The 18588-nt window shown below is 38.9% G+C and overlaps 1 protein-coding gene across 1 annotated transcript in view; it reads left to right on the forward strand.

Moving 5' to 3' along the window:
• The first annotated feature begins 1924 nt into the window (after positions 1–1924).
• The window catches only part of LOC146304529 (kinesin heavy chain-like), a 29910-nt gene continuing 13246 nt past the window's right edge, over positions 1925–18588 (forward strand). Inside the window, 18 exon segments of the mRNA XM_084713468.1 lie at positions 1925–2624; positions 6985–7072; positions 7335–7408; positions 8507–8611; positions 9451–9499; positions 9636–9691; positions 10179–10266; positions 10615–10739; positions 10832–10936; positions 11015–11163; positions 13054–13202; positions 15746–15927; positions 16133–16201; positions 16320–16526; positions 16904–17056; positions 17144–17341; positions 17530–17805; positions 17898–18007. Of these exon segments, the coding sequence (XP_084569594.1) occupies positions 2499–2624; positions 6985–7072; positions 7335–7408; positions 8507–8611; positions 9451–9499; positions 9636–9691; positions 10179–10266; positions 10615–10739; positions 10832–10936; positions 11015–11163; positions 13054–13202; positions 15746–15927; positions 16133–16201; positions 16320–16526; positions 16904–17056; positions 17144–17341; positions 17530–17805; positions 17898–18007 (2309 nt within the window). The 5' untranslated portion in view covers positions 1925–2498.

The following is an 18588-nucleotide window of genomic DNA, read 5'->3' on the forward strand; positions in this document are numbered from 1 at the left end:
TTATTAGCATGGGAAACATGTTTATATTGCCAAAGCAAGTTTTAAATTTATATAATATTTACTTCAATGCATTTTGCACATTTGCTCCTTTAGACTCACTTTTTTCATGTTTTAATCATGTACATAAACAGAAGAATTGTGACTTTGGTAGCAATATATTGGCCCACAGGTTTGGGGAGTAATGGGTTACATGTAACAAGATGACATAATCTGGATACAAAAGGTAACTATTCCATTGCAGTTACAGATTTAAAAAAATGTAATCAAAGTACTGATACATATAGTAAAAATTGAGATTATTGGTAGGATTACAATTTAAAAATTAAGAATGATATGCTACCATGCACAGTGCACACAGCTACTAATTCATTGTCATGAAAAAATGGCTCACTGGGTGGAAATATTTGTCTTTAAACCAATCAATAAATTACAATCAAAGGAAGGAACTGCTGGTCAAACTAATATATCAAACAAATAACATAAAACAGTGCTGCAATGATTAATCTATTAATGGACTAATAAATGATCATTATTACTCATTTAAAAAGTGAAAATTCAGTGATTTCAGCTTCTTAAATATTTTCTGGTTTCTTTCCTCCTCTCTGACAGTAAACTGAATATTTTTGGGTTGTGAGCAGTGGTGGAAAGAATACTGAAAATCTAGTGAAATTCAAGTACTATTACATTGCTAAAATATTACTCAATTACAAGTAAAAGTACTAGTGTTAGAAAAATACTTAAGTACAAAATATTTGTCAAAAAAAATAAATAAATACTCAGAGTATTAGCTACTTTTAACCGATGTCACCATCACCTCTCCAGATTAGGGCTCTAAATGTTCTGTATTTTGCTTTAACAATAGTTAAAACACTAATAATCAATTAATAATTAATAACTGATATGATACAAAACAAGTGTTTTTCCCTCACTTTGATTGGCTGTTTTTTTCTCTCATTCCAAGTTTTTATTTTCTTATTCAGCAAATGTCTCCAGCAGACTAAACAAAGCTGGATGAGATGCAGTTGCCACGACGATTGATGAAATATCCATGAATACATTTTTAACTGGTTAAATTCTTAATGAAAAATCAATTAAAGATCAGTCATTAAATATATTTTTTTTGTTTTGTTTTGTTTATTGTCCATATGTTCTGGTTTTCATTGGCTTTTTTGCTATCAAATCACTTTATTGGCTACAAAAATGCAGATATAAGGTCTGGATGTTAATTTAAATTTTATTCAGTACTCAACTGATTTTAAAAATAACTAAGTAGATTACATAATTAATTACTTCAACCCCTGGTTGTGAGTAAAACAGGACATGAGGACATCATCGTGGACTGATGGTTGATCTCTGTAGTCAGTGATTGATCTGTGTTGGTAACGTGAGTAGATTTTCTGTGTAATAACATTTGTTGCACTGGACATATTTCAAAATGGAAATCCTGCTAATGATCCCCATTTTCACTAAATGTAACTGTAATCTGATTACATCTTTTTCTGTAACTGCAGTAGAACACAGTTACTTTTTATTTGTGTCCTAGGTAATCCCTTTACATGTAATCTGTTACTCCACAAGCCTCACAACAGGTAAAAGGAAAAATGTTTTATTGATTTTTGGGGTGAACTGTCCCTTTAAGGATGCCGCTACATGGTTTGATCTATAATAATACCTCATAGTTTCATCATAGTTTATTTCTATATTTCATTTTGCATCGATTATCTGGATGTGATCAATAAAAATGCAGCAGGCCAGAGGAAAAGGTAAGTATTGATTTCTGAGATGTAATCAATAATCATACTTTCTGAAGATTTATAGCTCTTCATAACAAATGATTGCAGTTTTTGTGTGCGCGTTCACGTGAGCCCATCAGTGATGGTGGTGCTGTTAATGCAGGGCACGGGAGCGCGCCGCAGCATCGCACCGGTGACGCGCCTGTGTTTCCAGTCAGGACGATGCGGCGGCTGTCTGTGCGCATCCTCCCCGGGCTGTCCCTCTGCAGAGCGGCCTGCTCCCCCCGAGGCTGCCCCCTCCGGTAACAGACACAGACGCGCACCAGTCTGTCAGTCAGTCAGTCAAACACCTCCTGCCTGCCTGCCTGCCTGCCTGCAGAGAGTGTCGGTGTCTCCGCTGCAGAGGGAGGAGGAGGAGGAGGCCTGAGAGCTCCGCACCGGGACGCAGCGCTGCGGTGGACATGGCGCAGCCGAGGAAACCCGCACATCCCCGGGTTGGATGAAGGACGCGCCGGTGAGGAAGACAAGAAACCCGATGTTTTCATCTTCTGGTGGCCAAAAATGATCTGACTCTGTTTTCAGAGAATCCTGAACTCTCTCTTGGCCCGGGACGCACGGATCAACCATCAAGGCCCCGCTGGAAGGTCCCTGAGCCTCAGTTTGGGCACCACCCTGCCTCAAACAGACTGATACTCGCCTCTTGTTTGTTTCTTTATTTGTTTATTATTTATTTGGGTGGCGTAAACAGCCCCAGCAACAGCAGACATGATGGATGCGTCGGAGTGCGGGGTGAGGGTGATGTGTCGCTTCAGGCCGCTGAACGAGGCCGAAATCACCCGAGGAGACAAATACATCCCCAAATTTAAAGAGGACGACACGGTGGTCATCTCGGTGAGTCTGTCCTCTCTGTTGTTGTTGTTGTTGTTGTTGTGATGTTGTTTACGTGTCTGTGTGGAGCTGAAAACACAAACACTGCAGCGTTTTCAGAGGCAGAAAGTCACCTGGAGCTCTGCAGGAGGGCTGGTGCCAAGTGCGCAGTCAGACTGTGGTCCTGCACGAGATCACAGAACAACATCACAGCAGGATAACTATTTAATATTCATCATTTAATAGTCTGTAATAGTCTTTTGCGTTTATATAGAATCTGACAGGATATTAAAGAGAAAGTATTCACCATAAAGACCGTATAAGTCCACACACACACACACACACACACACTGTGAGTCTGCAGGAACTTTCATTCTGCCTCTGTAGATTTCTGGATCACTATAATGATATAAAGGCTGATGTTATATGTCATAAATCTACTGTCAGTCAGTGCAGACAAATTTTTATTAATGCACATTTAAAAACAGAACCTAATACCACAAGTCAAAACTCTGCAAAACATGTTTTAACAAAATACTGTTAAATCCTAAGAATTAGGCATCCTTAAGATTTTATTTAATATATTTCAGTACAGTTACTAAACTAATCCAAGTATCATAATATTAAAGTAATGTAACTTGATCACTTTCTGTTACTTTTGGATTACTTCAGTGTAAGATATTGTGACAACTGGTCAGTTATTTTCTCAATAAATCGCTTAGTTCTTTGGTCCAAATGTCAGAAAATGGTGAAAATGTTGATCAAAGTTCAAGATGACGTCCTCAAATGTCTTGTTTACTGTCAGAGAGGAGTGAAGAAACCAGAAAATGTTCACATTTAAGAAGCTGAAATCAGAGAATTTTGACTTATTTTCAATTAGAAATTACTCAAAACAATTAATCGATTAATTAATCCTGGCACAGTCTTGTTTGGGCCTATTTTTCAAGCCTTTCCTGTGATGATTATTGTCGCTATCAATTTGATCCGTCTACCATTTTCTCCATTAATTTGTTAGTTATCTGGTCCATAAAATGACAAAATTATTTTAAAAATGTCCTCAAATGTCTTGTTTTGTCCACAACTCAAAGATATTCAGTTTGCAGACAGACAGGAGTCAAAAAAACAGAAAATATTCACATTTAATAACCTGAACTCAGAGAATTATGACTTTTTCCTTTAAAAAAAAGACTCAAAATGATTAAGTGAATGATAAAATAGATTCTGATTAATTTAATAGTCCATTAATAATAGATTAATCATTGCAGCACCAAGTGTTTTATGTTTGTTGTTTGATCTATTAGTTTGTTCAGCTGTTCCTTCCTTTGTTGAGTGCAATGTATTGATTTATTGATTGGTTTAAAGACAAACATTTCCACCCAGTGAAGCATTTTTTCATTAGAGGTCATGATAATGAATTAGCAGCTGTGTGTGCACTGTGGATGGTTATCATTCTTAATTTTAAAATTGTAATCCTGCTAATGTTCCCCATCTTTATTAAATGCATCAGTAATCTGATTACATCTTTTTTCTGTAACTGTAATGGAATACAGTTACCTTTTTCTATAATGGATTGGCAAGTGGGTCAGAAATCAACCTGCCCAAAGTCAGTTTTTACTTGCCCCTGTGCCAGTTGTTAGTGATAATGTCCACCTTAGTTTCTCAAAGTCTTTAAATGTCTTTTTTTGTAAATCCCAGAATCCAAAGATATTCAGTCTATTATGATAATGCATTGAGAAAAGCATCAAATCTCCATATTTAGTGCTATTTTTGCATTAAAAATTACTTAAATGATTCATTCAGTGCCCTGAAACAACTTCTGTAGTGGTATGGTGCTGTATAAATAAAAACCACTTAAATACTTTCATCTTTTATATTTATTACAACCAAAAATATCATAGTAATGTTATACTGTTACTATAGGACAGAAACAGGTTTGTGATGCTCAGCTGTGATGCATATAAACTTTTTGTGAAAAGGGGACAGAAGCTTAAAAATCTTAAATCTTTAAAATCTTTAACAGTCGTATAATTTGGAGGTCAGATGTCAAAGGTTACGTTCACTCTGACTCACCGTTAGTAAAAAGTGCTGATTCAGAAGGACGCAGGAAGATCAATACTGTGTTAATCCACAGATACAAGGGTAACAAATTCTGTAATGGAGCCTGTACAAAAAGTTATGTTTCATTCTCTCTTCAATAACCCCTCAAGTAGTTTCTTACTTTGTTGTTTTTTCTTTTATAAGGATACTTTGGATGATTTGAAGTTAAGTTGTATGAGGTATTTATCCACAGTCACAGTAAGATGGCGGTCGACACGCCTTCAGTTTGGAGAAGCAGCAGGAGTAAAACATATTTTAGACACCTAACTCTACATTTTGGTACTGACCCTGTCCACAGCCGTATGTGGATAAGAACCTCATGTAACCACACTTCAAATAATAATAAAATATCCCTTTAAGATAGATTTTCCTAGAGAATTTGTACAATTTGCACCCAAGAACTCTTAGATATAGTGTTTTTCCACCTGACATTGAACACAGCAAATATAGTTTAGCCTAAAATATCATCATCAATTAATCTGCTGAGTATTTTCATGATTAATTGATTAATAATTTAGTCTATAAAAATGGTGAGCTGCTAAGAAAACTAGTCGCCAACGATCAATTGATTGTTTCGGCTGTTTGTCAAGCACAAATGCCAAAAAAAATTGCTGGTTGCAGCTTCTTAAATGTGATGATTTTGCTGCGTTTGGACTGCTGGTTGGACAAAAGAAGCAATTGGATGACATCTTTATGGGCTGTGGGACATTGTGATGTTTATTTTTCACCTTTTTTTTTAACATTTTAAGTGATTAATTGATTCAAGGTGTAAATAATTGGCAGTGCATTCGATAATGAAAATAACTGTTGGTTGCAGCCCTCATGAAAAATGCTCCTCACAGTTTCCCAGAGCGCAAACTTATCTTCAAATTGCTTCTTTTGTCAATCCGAAATCAAAATACTCTTCATTTACTGTCTTAAATGACAAAGAAAGGCAGCAAATCCTCACATTTAAGAAGCTGGAACCAGCAAACATTTGACATTTTTGCTCGAAAAACAAATTTTCTTGCAGTCATCCAACTGTTGCAGTTCTAAAGCAGATCAGAAGTTAAGTCTGTCAACATGAAGTGTAAAATATACTTTAGAGCGAGGAGTTTAAAGCAGCTCTCCACCAGCAGCCCTGCACATCCTGCATCATTCACTGAGCTACATTATCGCTCAGAAACACAAACTGCTCGTCACCGCCTTGTGCCATCAATCAAACAGCAGAAACACATTACCGAGGCCGTACACTCGGGTTTGTTCGTGTCAGTGGTTTCTCTGCTTTATCTCGGGGGTTCAGAGGCAGTGAGAGTGCTGCTGTCGCTGCCTCCAAGTGCTGAGAGCTGCTTTTCACAGCGATGAGGCTGTTCCCCCCCTGGGAGACAGAGTCAGTATGTTGGACAAGGGCAGGAGCAGTGATGGATGGTCAGAGCGGAAGATGCTGGAAGCTACCGGAGCGTTTACAGCTTTTCCAATTTTAAAACACCACAGTGAGAGAAACAAGCATCTTGGTTGTGAGGTTGATCAATAGTTTCTTATCTTGACAGGTTCAGAACTGCTGTTACAGTTTCAGGAGGAGAAATTAGAGCTTCTCTGCAGAGTCATCATGAGTGGACCAACTAGGCTAACTGACTTTTTTAGCTTGCTATCAAACAATATAAGGTTTTGTGAACCTTTTTAGCAAACAATATCATGTTTTGTTAACTTTTTAGCTATCTAGCAAACACTGAAACATTTTAAAACTTTTTAGCTTTCTACCAAAAAATGTAATGTTTTGTTCATATTTAATTAGCTACCCAACAATGCACGTTTTTGTTGACTTTTAAGATAGCTACTAAATAATGCAATATTTGGTGAATAATTAATTTTCCACCAAACAGTGTATCAGTTTGTTAACTTTTTAGCATGCTACCAATTATGTTGTTACACAACAGAGTTTGTTGAAGAGAGTTTAACCGCAATCATGGCCCTTCTTGGCTTCCGTACATTTTCACAAGTGGACGTTTGGTAGAAAAGTGGCATTTTCTCAACTGTAGTGCAGAGGTTTGCCCCATTCTGCTGTTTCGCAGTATGTGTGAGACACGCCTGAAACGAGAGAAACTGCTTTGGGAAGAGGTGGAGTTATGTTACCGTTCTGGCATGCTGTTTTCTTGTGTTTAACTGAAATAAATCCTGGTGTGAAGCAAAGATAATAAAAATGATGTGAAGATAAGATCTCTTGCCAAGCTGCCGTTTGATGTTTTGCAATCCACTGTCATTGTTCTGCTGTCATGAACTGATGTGTTCTGTGTTGGTTTTGAAACAGAGTAAACCCTACGTGTTCGACCGTGTGCTGCCTCCCAACACGTCACAGGAACAAGTGTACGACCAGTGTGCCAAACAGATCGTTAAAGGTATGAAACCTGCTGGAGGGAACGTGATGAATCATTGTTCTTATGTAACTGTGATCTATTGCATATCTGCACTGTACACACTCTTAATCTGTTCTCTGTTTCTGTTTATACTCTTTTTTTTTTATTCTGTTCTATTTTGACTCAGTCATGTGACCTGATACCCACAGTCTTAGACCAACTGCATATTTATTTTTCCCTTTTTTTACCCTCAGTAATATTGTAGTAATCATCAGGTCACTAAAGTGTTTTTGTGTCGTTGCAGATGTACTCGGCGGTTATAATGGGACCATCTTCGCCTACGGACAGACGTCCTCTGGGAAGACACACACCATGGAGGTGAGATACTCCTTCAGCCCAGCATGTCTCTGACTTTCTACTGTCAATCGATGAACTGATCGATAAATCCCAGTGTGTAAGGACCGTCGGTGACCTTTATTTTGCGCTCTGGGATTAGAGCGCAGCAAGCATTGTGTAACAGACTTACCACAAACTCTAAATCCGGTCAAGTTCATTTGAGGAATCAAAAGCCTGATAACGGAGAGCGACTTCTACCAGGAAGGTTCGGTTCCTGCAAACAAACAAATTAACTGTGTTTCAGGGGCTGTTTGAATAATTTTTGTAGTAGATTTTAAATGGAAAAAGTAGAATTCTTGGCAACAGCGTTCAAAAGAGATCACAATCCAGCATCATTACTTCAGCCAGTAGATTAATCCAGCGAGACAAGCAGCCTAAAGCTTCTTTTTAATTCTCTGATCTGATCTGTGAGACTGTGATGAAAATCCTCTGTTTGTCTCTTTTACATTTATTTTTAATTCCAACTTTGAAGCCTGATTATCCTCTTTTGAATTGAGCTTCTAAAATAAAAAAAAAGAATCTCAACTTTGGCCTTGAGGAGTTGAGACTTGATCTGCTGACTTGAAACTTCACTTTGACTTGATTGAATGACTTGAGACTTGACTTTAACCTAATTTGATGACCTGAGACTTGACTTGGACCTGTTTAATGACGTCGATGAAGTCTTGACAAGGGCTTGAGTTGATGGTTCTTGACTTGGCTTAGACTTAAATTCGAGGACTTGAGACTTGACTGTGTCTAGATTTGAGATTTGACTTGAACTTGATTCAAGGTACTGAGACTTAAATTAGATTTGATTCAAGGACTTGGAACTTGACTTGAAATTGATTCAGAGACTTCAAACTCAATTTGATGACCTATTTGACTTATTCTGGAGACTTGACTTAAGACATGATTTGATTATTTGAGACTTCACTTGGACTTAATTTGAGGACTTGACACATGATTTGATGACTTGGACTTGATAATACTGTCTTTACATTAAATTTTAACTCCACCTTTGAATTCTGATGATCCTCTTTAAACTGAGCTGAACATTATAAAGCATTATAACATCAATATGTCTGTTGTTGTTTCCAGGGCAAACTGCACGACCCCCAGCTGATGGGGATCATCCCTCGCATCGCCCGCGACATCTTCGACCACATCTACTCCATGGATGAGAACCTCGAGTTTCACATCAAGGTAAAGAACAAACACGTTCTTCACGGCACAAACCATAGAAAATAAAACATTAAAGGTGCAGTCAGTAGAATTTTGCCTGAACTGTTTGTATCTGACATCCTGATTCAAGACAGATTTTTCTGACATTAAACTGCTGTTATATTAGCCAGATGTATCTCTCTCCAAAGCCACCAAACTCCATTGACAAAATCTGTCATTTTAACTTGCAGAACGTTGTTGCTGCTCATCTACCTCTACCCCGATCTGTTAGTTTGTTTGTGTTATTATGTGACTTTGGTGTTTTAAAAGATTAATTTGGGTTTACCAAAGTCACCCATTAACACAAAGAAACTAACCAATCAAGGCAGCGGTAGACCAGCAACTCCTGTGTTCTGCAAGGTTAAATTACTGTTTTAATGAATGGAGTTTGGTTGTTTTGGAGAGAGTGATATTTGACTCATATAACAGCAGTTTCCTGTCAGACAGCCTTTACTTAAATTAGCTTTTTAATGCAGGACTTTTACTTGTAAATGGGCTCTTTCTCAGTCTGGTATTAGTGCTTTTACATAAATAAAGGATCTAAATATTTCGAAGACCACTGTAGGCCACTAACTGATTTATTGTAGGCCCCATTGGACAAAATGAACATTTTATTTTATTCTTTTTTAATCACATTTAATGCTTCACTGGCTTTAGAGAAACATACTGGACATAAATCCACTGTTTACTTTTTCCCATTAAATTATCTGCATTCCAAGAAACTGATATTAACTGATAGTTAATATAAAAAAAATAATTTTTGTGTCTTAATAATTATAACAGGAAAAAAAGTAGTAGACATTAAAAATTTCTCTTTTCAGGTTTCTTATTTTGAAATCTACTTGGACAAGATCAGAGACCTGCTGGACGGTAAGTGAGACTATTTATCTCAAATTTTTAAGGTCAATTTAAGTGATAATTGGAGTATTTTTCATGATGACTGTTTTATTAAAAGTCCTTTGTTCAAGAATCAGCATGTGACTGGTGATCTTTGTTCTGTCTGAAGTGTCGAAGACGAACCTCGCTGTGCATGAAGACAAAAACAGAGTGCCCTACGTCAAGGTTGGTAAACTGAGCAGGACACTGACATAAATGTACATTGTCTTTGATATCCAATCAGCCATATTAAAGATTCAGAACATTTTTAAAATGGAATATCTGTACAAATAATCAGAAATCCCTTCCTGTAATGGCATCACTATGATCTAATTGTGGCTTTCATTCATCACATTTTATTTATTATAGACTGTGGACAAACGGGAAATATGATAATACAGATAACAAAACAATGTTACTCTTTTCATGGTACTGCAGATGATCAAGCACTTCTAAAAGGAAGAAATAAAACTTTATTTCACGTACAAATGAAAAGTTGAATTCATAAGAAATAACACTTTAAGTACTTGCTGCTACAGACTCACTTGACCAACAAACTCACAGTGGATAATGTTCAATAAAATTAGCAAAATGTATGTTTTTTTTTGTATAAGACGCAATATTGAGTCAGTTTGTTAACTTTCTGACTGGCGTGTTTGTGTTTGTGTGTCAGGGTTGTACTGAGCGTTTTGTGTCCAGTCCAGAGGAAGTGATGGACGTCATCGATGAGGGCAAAGCCAATCGGCACGTGGCAGTGACAAGTATGTATCTTTATATGTGTGCAATATTTTAACATCTTGAAATATTGGATAATGTGGCCTTTTTAAGTTTCGAACAATTTAAATTAAACTGTCTGTAGTTGCAAACAACTCTTAGATGTCTGAAATAAGGCAATAGGCTTAAACAAGTCACAGTTTATTTCCATAAACCTCCTCATAATCTAATTTTCCATACTTTATTTCATGTAAAATCCTCACAATGGTCACTAGTAAGTACAGCTGTCAGAAAAATGTAGTTGAGTAAAAAGTACAATATTTCCCTCTGAGGTTTAATGAAACACAAATTGCTGTAGACTAGTTTTAATTCAGTATTTTTCCTTCATCTTCTAGACATGAATGAGCACAGCTCTCGCAGCCACAGCATCTTCCTCATCAACATCAAGCAGGAAAACATCGAGACGGAGAAGAAGCTGTCGGGGAAGCTCTACCTGGTCGACCTGGCGGGCAGCGAGAAGGTCGCTCTGAGTTAATATGAATTATTCATAATAATATTAATGACATTATTAATAAATGATGAAGTTGATGTGAAGTCTTTCTGCGTGAACAGGTCAGTAAGACGGGAGCAGAGGGAGCCGTGCTGGACGAGGCGAAGAACATCAATAAATCTCTGTCAGCGCTGGGGAACGTCATCTCCGCTCTGGCTGAGGGAACAGTAAGTCACTCACTCTCTGTCTCAGGAGATGTGAAGGATTTAAATCGAGTGTGTGACTGTGATACGTTGGTTTTTCAGAAAACCCACGTGCCATACAGAGACAGTAAGATGACTCGGATCCTGCAGGACTCTCTGGGAGGAAACTGTCGCACCACCATCATCATCTGCTGCTCGCCGTCCGTCTACAACGAGGCAGAGACCAAGTCCACGCTCATGTTTGGACAGAGGTACCGACAACTTGTTCTTTCAAAGAGAAGTCTCAGTTACACACAGTGCTGGTCAAAGTTGAGGGTTTAACTCCTCCTTGAAGTCAAAATGATGAGCAAGGCACCGTCAGCTTCTCCTTACAGATTGTACATTAATGAGTTTTTAATTGAAACAGACACAAGATAACACTGAGGTGTGTGTGAGTGTGTGTGTGTGAAGCTGAGTGGTGACTCATTAGGACTTCAGCTGACGTCAGCACTGAAATCTAACAACCAGATGGCTTTGAGTTTCCCACTGTGCATCTGGGTCTATTTCTATTTATAGATCCCTGTGATGAAACCCTCCACACCTCGATTGGTTTTTGATGTGGCACCGCAGTCCAGACTCGTGATGCCTTCGCATTTTTGGTCTTCTAAAACTAAGACTAATCCATAAAATCCTGTCTTTTCTCTTATCCCTTTTTGTTATTATTAATGAAATGTATGAGCAGTTTGTAACATCTGCACAGAGAAGAATCCAGCTGTAAAAAAATGTCTCCACTGAGTCTCGAAGCACAGGGTCAAAGTTTAAACTTCTTATGTAACAAATGAAGTAGCATCAGTGACGGAGAGACGACTGATGAGCGATTACTGTGCAGCCATCTGCCCTCTGCTGAAGAGACACTGAAAGAAAATGAATAGTTTCAATCAGAAATGAGTTTTACACCATTAGAGAAAAGATTTTGTCCCCCTGGTAGAAAACAACATGTCAGACTCACACGGTTTATGTCTTTTTAAAGTGGACAGTCCACTGCAACAGCCCAGAGAATATTATAGAATCAAAATCTTATGAGTGTGTCAGTGTGATTAGTTAGTTCATTCATTCATTCATTGTTACCGTTAAATTTGTTGTTGTAATTCTTCTAAAAACATCTTAAATGCAACAGCAAGAGAAAGATAAGTGAATTTTAGCACCACAGAAAGCTAAAAACTGTTGACACAATATTGAAGTTTGAAGAATTTGTCGACCAAAGTATTTTGACGGCTATATTGTGGGTTTTTTTCACTATATTATTATAATTGCAGTATCTGTGGCTACTTTTGGGGCATTTTTGATGTAATTGTATGCAGATGTTTGCTTACCAAAGTTAAAATAAATAGATAAAAAATTAATTTGAGTGCTGCTGGGACCTAATTAGCATAAAAGAGGGGAAATGTTAACTTTTGGCTACTCTGTAGTCCTTAACAAAACACTGAATTGTTTGCTCGCGAATTAAAAGTAAACTAAAAAATTATACTATTTGCTAGCTCGCTAAAAAGTTAACAAAAAGTCATATTGTTTAGTAGCTAGTTAGAAAGTTAACCAAATGTTATAATATTTGCTAGCTGGCTAACCAACTAGCTTCTTAAGGGTAATCAATCCTTTATTATGAACTTATTAACAATTAATTTTGATTTTGGGGTTACTGGATCTAAAGCGTGCACAATGCTTATTAAGGATAATTAAATCTTTATTATTTGCTTATGAACAGCTAATTATGCATTACAAGAGTAATCTAAATAGGCAGTGTTCACACGTTAGATGTGGTACCCCCAAAATGCATAGTTAACTGTTAAGAAGTGCAAAATAAGATTAATTAACCTTAATAAGCACTGTTCACACTTTATATCTGGTACCCTCTAAATGCATAGTTAACTATTAACAAATGCATGATAAAGGACTAATTAAGCTTAGAGTTTAACATGCTCAGAAATGTTTATTATGCAAACACTTATTTAGTCTTATTAATACATATTAATGTTAATAAGCATCTTGTTGGGGCCATATTAACCATTACCTAACACTTATTACAGGCACCTTAGTATGAAGTGTGACCAACAGACTTATAACATCCAAACAAACTTCACTCTGTACTGTCTTCATCTGTTCAGAGCGAAGACCATCAAGAACACGGTGTCGGTGAACCTGGAGCTGACGGCTGAGGAGTGGAAGAAGAAATACGAGAAGGAGAAGGAGAAGAACAAGAGCCTGAAAAACATCATCCAGAGGCTGGAGGCCGAACTCAACCGCTGGAGGAACGGTGAGATAAAACGACACGGTTAAAGCAAAAAAACATATCAAAACTGAAGAAAATTATTAAGGGCTGAGGTTATACCTAGACCTAGGTTATACCTCAATAAAACCTTTTATATTTTGAGGGTTTTATCGAGAACCCCTGAGGGAGTTCTACTAGGAACCCTTTAATATTTCAAAGGGTTCTGGGAAGAACCCCGTATTTGGGCTCTATGTGAAACCCTTCAAAAAAAGGTGAAAGATGAAAAAGGTTCTCTGAGAATCCCTGGGTTGGTTGTTGGCACCATTGAAAGGCGGGAAGGCTCTTGACAGAACCCCAGAGAGGGTTCTGGGTGGAACCATTACATTATAGAAAGGTTCTCTGTCGAAAATCTCACAGGGGGTTTTGTGGGAAATCTTTCACATGGTTTTAGGTATAATCCTTTATGTTGGCTGCAAGGTGGAACCTTTGTAAAAGATTCTACCTGGAACCAGAAAGGGTTTTCCTATGGGAACAAGCAGAAGAACCCTTTATGCTTCTAGTTAGCACCCTTATTTCTCAGAGTGTTGGTTAAAGAATGAGTCATGATTGTGCAGCTGTATCATCCTGCAGACATGAAATCAATTAAAGTCTAATTGTTCCTTTAACATTGTGTAACTGTAGATGAATCACTTCACAGTGTTTACATGTGTTTACATTATATTGAAAGACACTATCAAGGGCATTACACTGTGTTGTTCTGTTTCTACTCCACTCTATCATCTCTCCTCTGAGACTGCAGTCTCTCCTCCTCAGCATCCTCGCCCTTTTCTCCATCTCTGTTGCCTGGTAACCACTCAGACCACACCTCTCCGTCTCTCTCTGTCCATTGTTTTTTTAATCTTTTAATTCCCTGCGGATGCTGATAACACTCCCCCTCCTTAGCAACAAATCAGCTCAGCTGCAGCCTCTGAAGCCTACGCTCCTCACACACACACACACACACACACACACACACACACACACACACACACACACACACACACACACACACACACACACACGGACACACACACACGGACACAGTGATGCTGATGCAGTGTTTCTGACATGAGTCAGCCTCTGGCTCCATGCCGAGCCATTTAAACAGAGCAGCTCTTCACCTTTTCAGTCTGTCCTCTTCTTCGCCGTCTCATTCGCTGATGGCTTTCATCTCAGCTGAACCAAACCTCAATTAAAAAGTCAATAATAATGACAGCATCAGTTCTTTTATGCACTGAAGTCATGCTGATGCTGACAGGCTGTGCACACACACACTCTTAGTTCTGTTTTACCACCAGACGACTGTTCTGTGAATACACTGGATATTTATGTATCTAAATGCATCTGGATGTCAGCGTGGTGTCTGTGCACGTCAGAGAGCAAATTTTAATATATTACTATGTTCACAGCTGAACTTAGAGTTGAAGATGGCAACGCCCATCTTAACCTGAAGGAAACGGAGTCAAGTTTAAAAATGTGGAGCTGAGTCAAACAAGATGAGTCCAGAAATGTCCTAATATGGACACCGTACAGAGGACAAACCTTTTTTTTAAGTGAGGTAACAACATGGCCGTCCCTCTGCATTCTTCTAGAAATAAATTTACTAACTAGAATAAAGGATGGAGAACCTTTTGTAGTTCCAGGTCGAGCCATTTGTAAAGGTTCCATTTGTAACATTATCAGAGAGTTCTACCCTAGAGCCCAACATAAAGGGTTATACTTAGAACCATATATAAAAGGTTTTACCCAGAACCACCTTTGAGAGGTTTTAAAGGAGAACCTGTATATGGTGCAGTGGTTCCACCCAGAATCCTCCCTGGGGGTTCTATCTAGAATCATTCCACCCTCTGGGTGCTAACAAGAACCCAAGCAGGGCGTTTTACCCAGAACCACCTTATATTTCAAGGATTTCAACTACAAGTCACCCAAGTGGTTCTACCAAGACCCCTTTTAAAATTCAACGGTTTTGTCTAAAACCTACCAAGGGGGTTCTAACAAGAACCCTTTTATATTCTGAGGGTTTTATCTAGAACCAACTCAGGGGCAGTCTACCAAGAACTCCTTTATATAGTTTAGGGTTTATCGAGAACTCACCCAAGTGTTCCTAGTCAGAAACCTTTTATATTACAATGGTTTTATATAAAACCCACCTTGGGGGTTCTACTGAGAACCCTTTCATATTATGGTTCAAAGGACCCTTGACAAAAGAGTTCTTGAAGGATTCAACAACTCTTTCTTCCAAAAAGAGTTCTTAATGAAATCCTTAGTCTGACAAAGAAACCTTCATGAAGCCTTTCTTCAAAAATGGGTTCAGGACTTCTGGGTAGAACTTTATTCCTTCTGCAAGAACCTTTTTGGAACCCTTATTTCTAAAAGTGTGCGCCACCTTCAGGTCAGATTTTGCTCTCATTTTCATCCATGCAACAACACAACAAATGTTTATCTGCTATGATACACTGTAACTGGACATAACAATATAAAAATATAAATATGACCTGATGACACAACAGACCACTTTTGGATGAATAACAGATGTGTCCACGTTCCAGGGGAGGACGTTCCTGAGGATGAGCAGCTGAGCTCTAAAGATCAGAAGAACGTTGAGCCATACGACAACACTCCCATCATCGACAACCTGCTGCCGGCCGGAGGAGGCGTCTCAGTCGGCGGTGAGGAGCGGAGCAAATATGAGGAGGACATTAGCAACCTGTACAAACAGCTGGACGACAAGGTGAGACTCCACACCTTCATCATCATATTTATTATCATCATAAATCTAAACTGCACTTTGGTTGATTGGTTGGTGAATAACAGTAAAATTTGACCTTGTTTTATCATGAAAACATTTTAACTCTGATTGATTATTATTACTTGATGTTACTTTCAAACTTTACTTTACTCATAACCGACTTAATTAAATCTTTAAATTCCTGCAGGATGATGAGATTAACCAGCACAGTCAGCTGGCAGAGAAACTGAAGGAGCAGATGTTGGATCAGGAGGAGGTTTGTTTTGTTTTGTCCCTCTGCATGAATGCATCTGAGTTTATGTTGATATCAATGTGTGTACATCTCTATGTGCACATTTGTTCATGTATTTATCGACACCATATGTCCGTGTTAGCTGCTGGCGTCGACGCGGCGCGACTATGAGAAGATCCAGGAGGAGCTCTGCCGGCTGCAGACGGAGAACGAGCTGGCCAAGGAGGAGGTGAAGGAGGTGCTGCAGGCGCTGGAGGAGCTGGCTGTCAACTACGACCACAAGAGCCAAGAGGTGCAGGAGAGAGACCAGGCCAACCTGCAGCTGACGGAGGAGCTGCAGCACAAGGCAGTGAGTGAACTGCACAGACACCACTGACACTATGATGTCATCCAATCGTGGAATAATCCATTAACTATAAAATGTGTTAATGTCATAACATCAAATGTTGCACATGTAAAAAAAAAATTAACCAAGCTAACGTTAGCTAGCTAACAGACCACTATGTTAGCTACAAGATCAGTTAATGTCATTAACCTCAAAGATTAACGTGATGTTAACATAATGTTTTCTGATAGCATGAAAAGTTTTGAAAGCTTTGTAGAGATATGTGGTTCCTGCATGACAGCGATGCTACAAACATGGTGATCTTAGAGAACATGATGCATTGCTGTAGATTAAACTACCCAACTGTACACTGTATAAAGAAGCCGAATGGGTGTGTGCAGGCGTTGCTGTCGGCGGTTCAGAGGGAGCTCAACCAGCTGCAGGAGCTGAACGGCCTTCAGAGGAAGAGAGCAGCAGAAGTTCTCAACCTGCTGCTGAGAGATCTCAGCGACATCGGCGCCATCATCGGCACGAGTGACGTGAAGACCACAGCGGTGAGGACAGACGCACGCACATATATACACATGCACACAGTCACATGTGATCTTTCACACTCTCATCCTCTTCCTCCTCCTCCTCAGTCCTCAGAGACGAAGGGGAACGGCTCAGCGGTGGAGGAGGAGTTCACCGTCGCTCGTCTCTACATCAGCAAGATGAAGTCCGAGGTCAAGTCTCTGGTGAACCGCAGCAAACAGCTGGAGAGCGCTCAGGCCGACGCCCACCGCAAGATCCAGGCCAATGAGAAGGAGCTGGCATCCTGTCAGCTGCTCATCTCCCAGGTAACCATCACCTCGGTAACATGGTTAATATCAGCATTTGGTCTAACTAGAACAAAAAAGGTTTTTGCACGTTTTGAAAGGTGAATACTAATTTTAATATTCTTATACTGAAGCTGCTGATAATGAATACTTCAATCTAATCTAACTTTTCTCTTGCTGCGTTCGTGGGAAACCATCTGTGTGTGCAGCATCAGGCCAAAATCAAATCTCTGACCGACTACATGCAGAACATGGAGCAGAAGAAGAGGCAGCTGGAGGAGAGTCAGGACGCTCTGACCGAGGAACTCGCCAAACTGCAGGCTCAGGGTCCGTCACACACCGTCTAAAGCTCCACAATCTCTGATAAAAAGATCCATATGTCAAATATTGTTCTTTGTTGGTTCCCAGAGAAAAGACACGAGGTGTCCAGGGAGGAGAAGGAGAAGGAGGACATCAGCAGACTGGATGGAGACGAGGACATCAAGGTGAGGAGACGTGGACCTGAAAATCACCAGCAGCTAGAAACTGCAGCAGTCACATGATGATCAGAGATTGTTTCTTTGTCTCTGTTCTCCAGAAAACACTGGAGGAGCAGCTGGAGAACCACAGGGAGGCTCATCAGAAGCAGCTCAGCCGCCTCCGAGACGAGATCGAAGACAAGCAGAGGATGCTGGACGAGCTCACAGAGTAAGGACACATCAGGGAGAACACACAAAATACTGATGACGCACAAGAACAGCAGGTCCACATTTACCAAACAGCTCTGGAAAAAACACTTAAATGCTTTTTTTCATGACAAATCAAGGTTACAGGTTTACTTTTTCTTTCATATTAAAATACTTTTGGTGGATTGTTTGCCTTCGAGCAGCAAAACAAACAAAAATTATAATCTGAAGCTATTTGGAGCTTGTTTTGTGCTTAAGATTAACATTTAAAAGGGTTAAAAACCTGGTACTTCTCAGGCTTGTTAAGATATTTATCTGGCACTGTACCATTTTTTATTGATAGTAGTGGAATAGGGCTGCACAATTAATCAAATATTAATCTCCATTATGATTTTGATCAACTAAGATATTGACAAAAATATAAACAAAATATAAAAGTAAGTTATTTGTACATGAATGTATATATAGTTTGTTGTATAACAGAACTACCTGTTTTAATTCATGCAAGGTTTTAATACATCTTCCATGAAAACTGATGCAAAATTTCATGAGAATATAAACTCATTCTGTGAAAAATTTTTTGACAAATGCTGAGTGCAGAGC

This window comes from Lutjanus erythropterus, chromosome 24, assembly GCF_056507025.1.
Source record: "Lutjanus erythropterus isolate fLutEry1 chromosome 24, fLutEry1.hap2, whole genome shotgun sequence".
Taxonomy (NCBI): Eukaryota; Metazoa; Chordata; class Actinopteri; order Lutjaniformes; family Lutjanidae; genus Lutjanus; species Lutjanus erythropterus.